The sequence below is a fragment of the Saimiri boliviensis genome, chromosome 5 (assembly GCF_048565385.1).
Source record: "Saimiri boliviensis isolate mSaiBol1 chromosome 5, mSaiBol1.pri, whole genome shotgun sequence".
In the NCBI taxonomy this organism is placed as follows: domain Eukaryota; kingdom Metazoa; phylum Chordata; class Mammalia; order Primates; family Cebidae; genus Saimiri; species Saimiri boliviensis.
Window position 1 is genome coordinate 66,955,657 of NC_133453.1, and position 13,869 is coordinate 66,969,525.

Below are 13,869 nucleotides of genomic sequence, written 5' to 3' on the forward strand. Positions count from 1 at the left end.
CATACCACCCAATAGAGCACTGAACAAAGGATATGAACCAGCCATTCACAGACCAAAAACAGTACAACTGCCAAGAAATATTTTAAAAGATGCTTAACCTCACTTGTGATTAGGGAAATACAAAGCAAAATAATAAAAATTTTCAAAGTTTGAAATTACTCAGGTTAAAGAACTGAAAAAACAAGTATACTCCTACACTGCTGTGGGGAGTGAAAACTGGGGCAGACTTTCTAGCCTGTAACTAGAAAACATTTATCAGATTTTAAATTTTGCATAACATCCATATAATGCATTCTTCTCTGTAGTTCCCCAAAACAGATGCTATGTAAATAGTCACCTACATGTTGTTCAGCACCATACCTTCTTTGGTTTTTTTTTTTTTTTTTTGAGATGGAGTCTCACTCTGTTGCCCAGGCTGGAGGGCAGTGGTATGATCTTGGCTCACTGCAACCACCACCTCCCGGGTTCAAGTGATTTGACCTCACCTCCGGAGTAGCTGGGATAACAGGTGTGTGCCGCCATGCCCAGCTAATTTTTGCGTTTTTAGTAGAGACAGGGTTTTGCCATATTGGCCAGGCTGGTCTCAAACTCCTGTTTGTACTGTTTGAACTTTGTATTTATATGCCCTTTTTTTGTATATTAAAAATTAGGTTTCTTTTTACCTGCCCCATTCACTCCTTTATGAGCTTTATGCTACCTCTTACCTCAAATGATCATAGGCCTATTTTTTAATTTCAAAATAAATTTCACAAAAACTGCTAAGATACAGGGAACTGGCAACCAAAAGACAACAGGTGCCCAAATGAAGAAACACTTTTAATAAACAAAGGCAATATTTCATGCTATTATTCCTGCTCTCTTTTCCTTCTGTGGGTAAACGCTGTCCCTGATTTATAGCTTTGGAACCATAGTCAGTACAATGAAATTAAGCAAGAATAATATGCCAGATTAAAAAACCCAAACCCAATTTTATGAACTCAATATGTAGCAGCTGCACTGTCAACATAAATATTTATTCTCTCAGAGGCCATGGAGGCAAGGTCATCTACCCCACAAGGGATGCTTGCCTTGATGAGTACATACACATCAACTCAGGAAATTTAGATCAGTAGAGGTTATTTATAGGGATAACTTCTTGAAAAATTAGTAGAAAAAGAATTTCTCTTGTGACATTTACTAGCATGGTACCAATTTAATATGCCATAGTCTTAATAGAGACTAACATCTCTATTAAAATTGGAAGAGGTAACATTTTATATTTACCTCTTATGCTTTTAATATTATTAACCATATGTATTACTTTGAATTTCTGACAAATGTATTAGTTCTTAATAATAAAAATCCAATTGGAATATACAGCAATGACTTTTTTTTTTTGAGACAGAGTCTCGCTCTGTTGCCAGGAGCCAGGCTGGAGTGCAGTGGCGCGATCTCGGCTCACTGCAACCTCTGCCTCCCGGGTTCAAGCAGTTCTCCTGCCTCAGTCTCCCAGGTGGCTGGGACTACAGGTGCACGCCACCATGCTCAGCTAATTTTTTTTTTGTATTTTTAGTAGAGAGGGGGTTTCACCATCTTAGCTAGGATGGTCTTGATCTCTTGACCTCGTGATCGACCCGCCTTGGCCTCCCAAAGTGCTGGGATTACAGGCTTGAGCCACTGTGCCCAGCCTGCAATGACTCTTACATACTTACAGTTTTCTCTCGGGGCTGGGTGCTGTGGTTCACACCTGTAATCCGAACACTTGGGGAGGCTGAGACGGGTGGATCACCTGATATCAGGAGCTTGAGCCCAGCCTGGCCAATATGGTGAAACCCTGTCTCTACTAAAAATATAAAAATTAGCCAGGCATGATGGTGGGTACCTGTAATCCCAGCTACTTGGGAGGCTGAGGTGGAATTGCCTGAACCCAGGAGGCGAAGGTTGCAGTGAGCCGAGATTGCACCACTGCACTCCAGCCTGGGCAACAAGAGCAAAACTGAGTCTAAAAATAAAAAAGGTTTTCTATCTGAAACATAGTCACATTTTGTGAAAATGTTCTCAGATTTAAAACATCAGACGGTGCTGATAGGAAGTTCAAGGTGTTGGAGTTTAATAAAATAATGAAGCAAATGGAACAAGTAAATGAAAACTCTGGTAGGTATGTTAGGGTCAATTTGTGTGAAAGTTTTGACTCAAAATGCCTTGACAGTTTCAGTAATTTAAAAATTTGATTTTTCTGCCAGGCGCAGTGGCTCAAGCCTGTAATCCCAGCACTTTGGGAGGCCGAGGCGGGTGGATCGAGACCATCCTGGTGAACATGGTGAAACCCTGTCTCTACTAAAAATACAAAAAAAAAGTTAGCTGGGCATGGTGGCACGTGCCTGTAATCCCAGCTACTCAGGAGGCTGAGGCAGGAGAATTGCCTGAACCCAGGAGGCGGAGGTTGCGGTGAGCCAAGATCGCGCCATTGCACTCCAGCCTGGGTAACAAGAGCGAAACTCCGTCTCAAAAAAAAAAAAAAAAAATTGATTTTTCTTTTTCAAGAGGTTGAGAAGAAGAGTCAAATGTATATTTTGGAAGTCTTTCCCAACAACCTATTAAAGAGAACATTCTGCATAAAATATTCTACAGAAGAAGCCCGTAACAATGGTTGCTTCTGGTAAAGAGATCTGGTGGCTGGGGCAGGGGAGGGTGAGAAGCATACTTTTCAACTTATGCCCTGTTGTACTTTTTGAACTTTGTACCACACTTATGTATTACCTAGTTTCAATAAGTTAAATAATTTCTTTAAAATAAAAATAATAACAACAACAAATTAGCCAGGTGTGGTAGCATGTGCCTTTAGTCCCAGCTGCTTAGGAGGCTAAGGTGGGAGGATCTTTCGGACCCAGGCGGTCAAGGCTACAGCGAGCCGTGATCACACCACTGTGCTACAGCGTGGGTGACAGAGACTGTCTCAAACAAACAGAATTCTTATTTTGAATGATGGGTTGTGTTATGACTAATTTTTTAAAGTACCATTGTCTGAAGTTGTCCAGTTAGCTTTATAGGCATTATTAAAAGCGGACAGTTTTGAGGAAATAGGAACTGAGGATACAAAAACACCCATCTGTGAAGAACTCCTACTGTAGTTCAATCAGTTTGGAACTAGGTACAAAATGTCCAAATGATCTCAGCAAATCCACAAATCAGAAATATTTATGTTGAAATGGGCTTTGGTAGAACCTCTTTCGGCAAAGCATTTCTGTTTTGATCTCTGGAACTTAGCAACTTTCCCTAATAATCTCTTCACCACAAAAAGAGTCAAAGCCTTAAAGCTTGATGACAAGGACTTTTCTATTTCCACTCTCACCATTACAAATTATACAAAGATATGTTACACTGGGAATAAATGTTCTCCCACGTAAAGAAGAAATAAGGTGCATAATCTGGTCTATATCCTTTTAATTCCACAGAAAATGGTTCTTAATGATTTGGTAGATCCCTATCAGATTATAATGAAAGCTAATAATATATTATTATTTATATGTGTACATCCATTAATATGTGAGTCCATTAATATATGGATGCATACATAGGTGTCCATTATATATGCGACCATTGATACATGGATGCATACATATAAAAAGTGCACACACGTATACAATGTGCGCATGCATACAAAAATTTCAAAAATGTCAAAAAAAAATTAAAAATGTCAAAAATTTCAAAAATGTCAAAGCTGGTCCTTGAACTCCTCAGGGCTCAAGCATCCCAGATAAAAAGCACCTGCTGTGAATCATCCCTCTTCTCTGAGCCTCTATGTCCACACTTACCTGCCAACAGACTAAATGAGTTATTACTAAAAGACGAAAAGCTCACATTCAGCCTAATCCTAAATTTTTCCAAAACAAAGAGCTCTTTTCATTCAAAAGTTTCCATCACTGAACTCTTGATACTTAAACTATCTTCTTCAGACTAAGCTGGTAATAATTTACCACCAAAGAGTGAATCTACGTAAAAAGGTAAGAACAGTTTCTGGTACATAGTTGCTGCTCACTAAAATCCAACTACTATCATTAGTCATGTATTATTCACATACAGAGACCCAGCTTTCAAATGTAAAATCCAAATGACCATGATGTTTTTGAATCAGATCTGGCCCTCAGCCAGTTTATACCTGAGATGCTTCACATGAATGAGCTCCGGGGCTCACCTTCCTTCTACATGAGGTCAGAGCACACTTCTCCAAGTGCTGGGGTAACACACGCATGAAAAAGAGTGATGTGGAGTGTTTATGCTGTGACCCAAGGACCTGGGCCTGACAGCTGCAATGAGCTCTTGCCATGCCAGCATCAGCAGACCCCTGCTGAAAGTGGGAGGCACTGACTGAGAAAGACCTGTAGGCCTCTAGTCTGGAAGAAATCAAATGGACTCCCTGAATGTGTCTAGTTGCCTCTAGATCAGGCTTTTGTTGTTGTTGTTTTGTTTTTTGAGATGGAGTCGTGCTCTGTCGCCCAGGCTAGAGTGCAGTCGTGGGATCTCAGCTCACTGTAATCTCTGCCTCCCAGGTTCAAACAATTCTCCTGCCTCAGCCTCCCGAGTATCTGAAATTACAGGCTCCTATCACTACACCTGGCTAATTTTGGTATTTTTAGTAGAGATGGGGTTTCACTGTGTTGGCCAGGCTGGTCTCAAACTCCTGACCTCATGATCCCCTCGCCTCAGTCTCCCAAGGTGCTGCAATTACAGGCGTGAGCCACCGTGGCCAGCCAGGATCAGTTCTGAAACAACATATGTTCTCTTGCTCCAGAGCCTCTAAGCCCCAGGCCCTCAGCCCAGGTCTCTTGGCCTTTTGGGAGGGGCCACAGCACTCTGGCCTCCACCTTCCCTGAATCAGCAATCGGAGATGTTGTGCTCCTGATCCCTGTTCCCTGAGCTGATCAACATCAACCTGTCTCTCCTAGAGTCACTTTCTCTTTGATCATCTGGATCGTTATCTCCTCGGGAGGAAACTCAACCTCCTTGCAGCCTTTCCTCCACAGAAAGATCTGAATTCAAAAATAAACTGCTGAGAGGTAACACATGTGTAAAGTGTTGCCATGATTCCCTCCTGATGTGATTCGTCTGAACTGGAGGCGTCATCTTGAAGACATGGGAGGAGGCAGCATTTGAGCTGGGACTTGGGGTAGGTAGAGAAGAAAGGTGACTACAGGCAAAGAACCCCTACAGCAAAGAGACCAGGAAGACCCAGGCAGGAGCAGTAGTTAGTGGGCCTGCCGCTGAAGTCAGCTAGAGGATGTTTCACCAAGAACTTGACCTTCAGTTCTCTTAGTTAACATGTCTGGGTATCCTACATGTTTCTGCACCAAGAGAGCAAGCGAGCACATAGGAGCTGGGAGATGGGTCAGGAGGAGCCAAAGAATGTCAAAATCCTGTTCTGTTCTCAAGAAAGGCCAGGAGGCTCCAAAAGGCTTCTCCTTCCACAACGAGAACCTGAGGATAAGAGAAGATTGTCCCTCATGCCGGGGGCTATGACTGCTCCTCTGTGTGAAGATATGTCACATCAGAAAGACTTGTATCCTTTGCCTGTGTCTGGTGGCATCTTCCTGTCTGTCATATTTCTGTTGACCTTACAAATGCAATGCCCATGGAGTGAGGGACTTGCTCTGGAAACCCTTTTCACTCTCCTTGGCAATCACTTTCTCTGTTCCTTCCACCTCTAGCTCCTGTGTGCAGTTCTGTGGTACCTTTTATCTCATTTTAATATTTGTTTTCTTATATTTATCCTCATCAGACTGCAAGGTCTTTGAGGGCCGTAAGTTATTCATTTTTGCATCCCCAGTGCCTAGCATCATAACTGGCATTTAGCGAATGCTTGACTGATTCTTGCAGATATGCCTGAGGTCAATAAAGAATGTGTATATCAATTGTTAGAGGCACTGCAACTAGAAAAGGATGTAGGGCCAGATTTAGAATGCTGAGCATGCCAGGACAGCTAGTTTGAACCTTACTCGTTGGGCAGCACCTGGAGTGAGGGATTTGAACCCCTACTGTCTATGCATCCATCCATCACCACCACCTACATTTACTGGGTGTGTTCTTAGAGCTAGGGGATTGATTACATTATATCATTTCTTCCTCTCAACGACATTTATGGTAGGGTTATTTTGATCCCCGTTTTACAAATGAGGGAAGAGATTTAGGGATATTATGTACCTTGCCTGAGGACACAGAGCTGGCAAGAAGCAAGGCTAGGACTGTCTCTGTGTCCTGGTCAATTCCAGTCCCTAGTCTTTAAGCTCCGTACTGCCTCACTTATGCTGGTGAGGCTTCAGGACAGAGAAGGGAGGTCACTATGAATGGTGGGATGAAATTGAAAAGGAAGAGGTAAATGTAAATATACGACTGATTATAAAGGGAGGCCAACTAGGACAAGGAGAAGCAGAGAGAAAGCCAACCTGAAATACTGAAGGGTAAAATATGATGTTTCAGATCTAGGTGAGGTCTGGAGAAGGGGCCTGGATAAGGGAGAAGAAAATATAAAGTAACAAGCAGAAAGCAAGAAAGAGAATTCCGACTGTGCTAAAATGTATTAACGTCTCTAAAAATGGATTAACAGAGCCAGGACTCAGCTGTTTAGAGTATTATATACATGCTTGCAACTGTTATTATCAGGAATTCACCAATGGCTTTTAATTTATTAATTTTCATTTAGCAATTATCACTGTATTAATAAGGTGCAATTTGCTATGTATGATGAAACTTTTGGTAAGGAAGGAAAGAAAATGTTGACGGAGAGTGTGTGACTAGCACTGCAGTTTTCAGAGAACTAAAATAAAACACTAACATTTTTAAACACTATTTAAAAGCTACTCTTTTTTTTCAAGACAGGGTCTTGCTCTGTCACCCAGGCTGGAGTGCAGTGGCATGATCATGGTTCACCGCAGCTTCAACCTCCCAAAGCTTATACGATCCTCCTACCTCAGCCTCCCAGGGCTACAAGCATGTGCTACCACACTGGGCTAATTTTGTGTGTGTGTGTGTATCTTGTAGATGGGGTTTCACCATGTTGTCTAGGCTGATCTCAAACTCCTGCACACAAGCAATCTGCTTGCATTGCCCTCCCAAAGTGCTGGGATTACAGGCGTGAACCACTGAGTGCAGCTTTATAACTATTTAAAAAGTAAATAGCTGTCAAAGTGTTGTTCACAAAGTGGTGTATGTCCCTGGGAACAGGTACATTTCTTACTACACACAACATCTGAGCATCTTACTTCATTACCCCATTTTTAAGTTCTGTGTGCTTTTAATGGGAATTGTATATAATGAAAGTTACTATAGAGCTTTTTCCCCCCTATTTTAGAATATTTGCATTTGACAATTCTATAAACTTTAAACAAAGCTAAGCATAGGCAAAAACATCCTCCAAACAGATAAACTAAAACCCACAACAAATAGGCAGGGCCTAAAAATGAAAAACTGTTTCACTAAAACTCATTGGTAAGAGCTTCAGTACTTTCCCCAGAGCTATTAAAGGGGTAGACATGGTATCAGACAGTGGAAAAGAGAAGGCAGTTATGGATGCACACACAAAAAGAGAACTTGCTTCTCTAACTTCAGAAAAGATCACAATGGATGGCTTCACCCAGACCAAAGCTTAGAGCATGTTTGGGGGAGAGCGTGGCATAGAGCCAAAGGAAAGCAAAGGACCAGAGCCTTCCACAATCAAATCACCGGGATCTTCACAGACACCCAACAGCTAGAGGAGTGGAAGGGATGATCATAGATCATGATGCAAATATCCAGAAGAGATATCTTCACAAAATTTTGTTAAGGATCATAAAATGAGGTTTACATAGAGGTTATCGAAAACAATTAGAGGCAAGGTATGGATCTGTAAGAATATTTAATAAATTTCTGAAGCAAATGAGAGAAGCAACAAACAATTTTTAAGACTCCAGTCAATTCATGCAGCCAACACCATTGGGTAAAACACATTATTACTTACATCATGTTGTTTTCTAAATCCACTATAAATGAAGGTGAGATAATATCTTTATAAAATTACTTCTAATGTTTTAAAATCATGAAATAGGATTACGGTAGATTTAATGAATTTAAAATGTATGTACAGTAAATATTACAACACGTGAAAAGTAAACAGACCACAATTAAGTATTTGCAGAAATTGTAACAGAGGGTTAATGTCTCCAAAGCATTCACATAAACTGGTAAATAAATTCCAATGTATTTAATACATATGAATAACATGTCCCAAAAGAGGACACATTACATTGGGTATTTATAATGAGTAAAGAAATGATAAGAAAACCTCAAGCATCCCAGTAATCAAAGAAACACAACTGCAATAGCAATGCCTATTATATTGGACACACATAGAGACAGTCACTGACTTACGATGGGTCAACTTAAGAATTTTTCAGCTTTACAATGGTACAAAAGCAGTAAGTATTCAGTAGAAACTATACTTCAAGTTGCCATACAACCATTCTGGTTTTCACTTTTCGTACAGTATTCAATAAATTATATGAGATATTCAACACTTTATTATAAAATAGGCTTTGTGTTAGATGATTTTGCCCAACTGGAGGTTAATGTAAGTGTTCTGAACACATTTAAGGTGGGCTAGGCTAAGCTATGGTGTTCAGTAGGCTAGGTGTATTGAATGCATTACTGACATGCTATTTTCAGCTTACAATGGGTTTATCGAGATGCATCCCAGTCGTAAGTCAAGGAGCATCTGTATATATCATGGTCATGCTGGCCAAGGCCAGAAGCAATGAACATGCTCAAATACTGTTGGGGCAGAATAAAAGCTACTGAAAATAAATGTGATCATATTTATCAAGAGTCATAAAAGTTTTCACTCTTCAAACTACCGATTCTTTTCCTGGGAATGTATTGTAGGTAAGTAATTCTTACAGTATAGTCCAGGGGTAGTTGAGAGCTCCCATGATTCTTAGGAGGTCCATGAACTCAGAACTTCCTTTACAATAACAGTAAGATATTACCTGTCTTCTTTATTCTCATCATGTCATAGGTATGCAGGGAAGTTTCCCAGGAGCTACAAATTGTGAAATGACACCATTGCTCAGACTTTAAGAGAAAGTGCATTTGTGGGATGGGGGAATTTGGGAATGATCTTGCACCTTATTCTCATTCTTTTAATAACCATCCCACATAGGCAACCTCTAATTCATATAGCCTTGAACAAACCCCGCAGATTCTGACTCTAAAGGACTGATTGCCATTATTAAATAAATCTGCCAGAAACTACAATTTGAAAGTAGAATATCTGTAGGAGAGAAAGAAAAATTACACTAGGAAATTCAATGCAGCCTTGTAAGGAACAAACATATTATTCAATATATGTTTAGTACAGGGCAAGGACGCCTGCCAGATGTATGCAGAAGTAAGCACAAAGGGGCATCGTTAATTACCAAAGTCCACTGCTAAAGGGGTTCTCAGCCCTGGCTGTCCAGAGAGTCATCTGAGGAGCTTTCAGAAGCTACTGATGACGCTCCATCTTCTAAAGATTTTGGCTTCATCAGTCTATCAAAAGCCTGGGCATGGAAATCTTTTTAAAAGCTTCCCAGATATTTCTAACATGAAAACAGATTTAAGAACTACAACAATAAATGATGAAAGATACCAGAAAGTTCTTCTTCCCTTCCAAATAATATATTTTGACACAATATGAACGACTATCCTATATTTTGTTCTTTCCGTTCACACAATTTGTGGCCCTCCCTTCTTTAATTTGCAAACCAAAAAGGGAGGGGGACATAGATTTTTCAACGCATAAGTCTCATAAGAATCAATCAACATTAACTTTGACCACTCCTGTCCACAAGGCAGGATTTAAATGAAGGTATCTCTATTTTACAATAAGTGGCCTAGGAAGCTGGAGAGCTTTGCAGAATGTCATCCAGCAAAGTTGGGTTAACCAAGAATAGACCGGAGTCTCAGGCCAGACCATTCAACCACATCAACCACCTTTGGAAGGTCTGTCTTGCATTTATTGGTTTGGGCTAGACAGCTGAAAACATTGAGGCCAGTGAGATCAAACAGGGGCAAGACCTGCAGGAATTCGGAGAAGCCAACTTAGTGACAGGATTTCCTGCTGCTTCTTGCTCCATGTCAAATACTCTGCCCCAGTGACTGCCCTAACCTCTCACAGAGACGACTCAGGAGTGGAATTTGGCCCCACAAGAGCAGGAAAGTCCCATGACCACAGGGCTTTCTACACATAAAGAGCTTAACAGTATCTCCCAGGACACACCACGAGTTCCTTCTGAAAGTCTCAAGTTCTTAAAGCTTTCCCAACCAGAACTGTCTTTGCCTGGGGGAACCCATTAAACCCCAGAGTGGATTTCTCCAGACGATGGCTGAACAACAAAAAACAAACCCAGGCATTTGGAAACATAACACGTGACAGGCTGAGTTCTCACCACGCCTGCCCAGGGGCCCAGCAAAGGAGAAGAAGCCAGAGTGCCACACAAGGCAACCACAGAGTGAGGGCTGAGTCCCTCGGGACAAGGCTGCCTCAAATGCTATCATTTGGTTAACTGTCCTCAATCCTTTCGGGATGCTGAAAAACAGCCTTGCTACCCACATAATTCAGAAGCAGCTCTCTTAGTCCTTGGATGAAATGAGACCCTGGGTGGAAATGGATCTCTCCCTGCTCTGCCCCTATCCTTCAGCACGCTGTATCTTTCTCAGAGTATTTTTCAGTTTGTCTCATATTTGTGTCTACAATTGTCTCCTCCACTAGATTGTGAACCACAGAAAGGCAGACATGGTACATTTCACACCTCCACCTGGTGGGAAACAAGTATGTTTGCTGAATATGACAGAAGCTTCTTAGAGATGAAATGTTTTATTAACATGCCATCAGTTACTCTTTAGTGGAGCAGTTATTGAGATGGGCAGGCTGCTCAGTAGCTTAGCTGAGTGAGTGAGGGAGCCCAGTGTAAGAGAACAGTGAGGGGAGAGGGTGAGGGCGACGTGTCAACAGAGTCCTGGCTAGCGCACAGCCAAGGGAAGCATCTCACAACTATTTTAACAGCAGCTCCTCAAAGACCTGAGTAATCACTCTACACTCCTGAATGAATATTCAAAGAAGCACCAGCTCAGGGAAAGCAACTACTGGTTATAGCACCCTGCTGGCAGGCCCACCGTACAGCATCCGAGTGTTCCTGGCATCTACCAGCCAAGCTTTGATTTGCTCAAACCCCCAATCATCTTTTGAGAAATAGTGGAGTCACTGATTGGGGAGCAGGTAGAACTCCTAGTTATCAATAATGTAACAGAATGCCTATAAACACCAAGGACTTCATTGAGTCTGAGAGCTACAGGCAAAATACCTTCCAGGGGTCCAGAGGGTGACGTATCATCACCCACAATCTGTTTCTTTGAACAAAATTCATTTTTAATATATGCCATTCAAATATGTCACTAGAAAAATACACATATGTAATTTCATTATGATAAATGTTACTTTGCCTAGTTATGAACAACTGCCTGTATTTATCTTCTAGAAACATATTTAGGATCATCAGGCTAAATAAACATGCTTCACTAACAGAAAGATGAGCAGCCAGTCACCCCCTGCCCCCACAGACACCACAAACAAAGATGAAATCAAATTATGTCCCTGCCATAGTACATATTCAGGTCTGGTGGAACATAATTAGGAAAGCCAGAGATGTTTTTGAGCATAATTCCAAAATGCAAACAGTAACATGTAGTATCTCCCCACTCTCTTCCCCTTCACTAAAAAATAAAAAGATCCATTCTGACCTTGTAGAGCATACGTCCTTCTTTTTCTGTCTCTCAAAGTTCTCAAACATCCAGTGAATTTCTATCCTTTATTTGATCAGCAAAATGTACCTTCATTGCCGTTCATTCCCTGTTCGTGTCTACTACTGAGCGGATCTCAGTCCACAGAGAGGAAGCCGGTGCTGATGGTTCTCCAGGAAAGCTCAGGCAGTCTAAGGCAATAAGAAAACACTTCCTTTTTTTTTTTTTTTTTTTTTTCAACTTTAGTTAGCTCCTAATAACTTCACTCCCTTCCTCTCTGGATTTGAATCATTTTGCAACTCCATGGAAAAGCGTGAAGACAGGAATGAGACCCTGGTGCAGACATAAGTCCAAGTCATCGGAGCAGGCTTCCGCTTGGTTTAAAAGAATCAGAACTGTGAGGAGAGAGACAAGAGAACCAGCCAACAGGATGTGTGTGGCTGGAGTTCCTGGCATGAAGTCTTGGCTTTCATGTTTATTTTTGGATGTATTTTTCTTAGCCCTTTGATGCAAATTTCTGGCCTGAGAAGTAACCCTACAGTACAAGCTCCAAAGTTGCCAAAAGTAAGCTCGGGCTCCTGACTTGGGAGAATGCAGGCCCCTTGGCTCTGACGTTCCGGTTCCTCCTCAGATGAGGGTGTGGGTCTCGGCTCCTATGCATTATCAGGCAGGCGAGGGGTTGCCTGTCTGCAGGTGGGCCGAGTAATCCTAACTCAATACCTAAGCCCGTTAAACATCCACCTGAAAAGCCTACCATTAATGCAAAAGTGAAACAACCTGAAATCGTTAGCGTGGCGGATAAAGCCATACACTCTGCCCAGAGAACTTCTGAGATATCTGTGTTCTGAGACATTAATTTTTAAGTATTTGGCTTTCATTTTTCTGACAGCTACAGACAGATAGAAATATCAAGCCTGTTGGAGCAAGAGCAGGTGCCTCTGGAAGGTACATTATTCTAATAGCACTTTAAAAGCACCTCAGCAAAGACTAAGCTGCTGTTGTTTCAAACAATTCTTCCTCTCACTGTGATGTGAAAGATTATTAACGGAAAAAAGATTTTCCCCTATTTACTCTAAAAAAGGCAGTAAATAGAAGTAACTACAAAGCTTTTCAGTTCCACAACTGCAAACATATCTGGTAGAATCTTATAGAAAAAGAAACATTCTGAAAATTAGGGAATAGAGACAGTCATAAACATATTTCCTTGAGAGCATTCATTATTCTTATCAATAGCCCTGTTTACTACTTACTTTCTTAAGACAGAAACATGCACTTTCTTATTTTTACCATTCAGTTTACATCTCATAAGGCGTGAAATACATTTTCAGTCAGTTAACAATGTTTGCTGAGGCCACAGACACATTTGAGGAGTAAATCTACTGTGCCAATCATTATATCCAAGCAACAGCTCTCCATGACATGTTTTGCCCTGGTCGGAATAAAATCACAATAGTATGTCAAGAGGCTTCTGGATAACAATCACAGCTAAGAAACCACTTTTATTGTGGTATGGGTCAGACTATAAATTTAAAACATTTGCTTTTATTTTTTAATGGCTCTGTAATTTTATTATTGTCTTTAATTTTTTAAGAACATATTCATAAATATGTGTTATAGTTTTGAATATGCTCAAGCATGGCTCATGGTAACAGGGAAATTTTTCCAGAATGGTGTGTTCATGCAATTGAACTAGGGATAAACAGGTGGTACCAACTAGTTCAAGGACCTCTCAGAAGCATCTTTTATGGATTTAACCAAGAGCGCCTCTCTAATCTACTTTCCTGAAACACTGGACTCATCACATCATTCAATTTCGTGTATTTTAAATATTCCATGTAAAATGTCAAAACATGTCACAAACCTGAAATCATCCTCATATAAACACAACATCAAACAGAAAGCCAAGAAGAAAACCCAACAAAATCCTCGCTGTTGTTGTTCTAGCCATTGGAAACCCTCTTGTACTATCTGTGCCGAGCAGAAATTCATGGACTTGGACAATAGATCAGTTTTGTGTTTATTCCAAGAGCTACTATCCATCATAAAATACCCAGAATCTTAGATCAACTATTAATATAATAACTG

General features: G+C 40.9%; 1 protein-coding gene across 4 annotated transcripts in view; it reads right to left on the minus strand.

Moving 5' to 3' along the window:
* RAPGEF4 (Rap guanine nucleotide exchange factor 4) overlaps positions 1-13,869 on the minus strand; it is a 329,303-nt gene that overhangs the window by 228,425 nt on the left and 87,009 nt on the right. Inside the window, exon 1 of one of the 4 annotated variants that reach the window (XM_074399462.1) lies at positions 11,785-11,969. The exons of the other annotated variants lie outside the window; for them this stretch is intronic. Coding sequence (XP_074255563.1) covers positions 11,785-11,796 — 12 coding nt within the window. The 5' untranslated portion in view covers positions 11,797-11,969. Of the gene's footprint in view, positions 1-11,784; positions 11,970-13,869 lie in introns of those variants that run through there. 4 annotated transcript variants of the gene reach the window in all.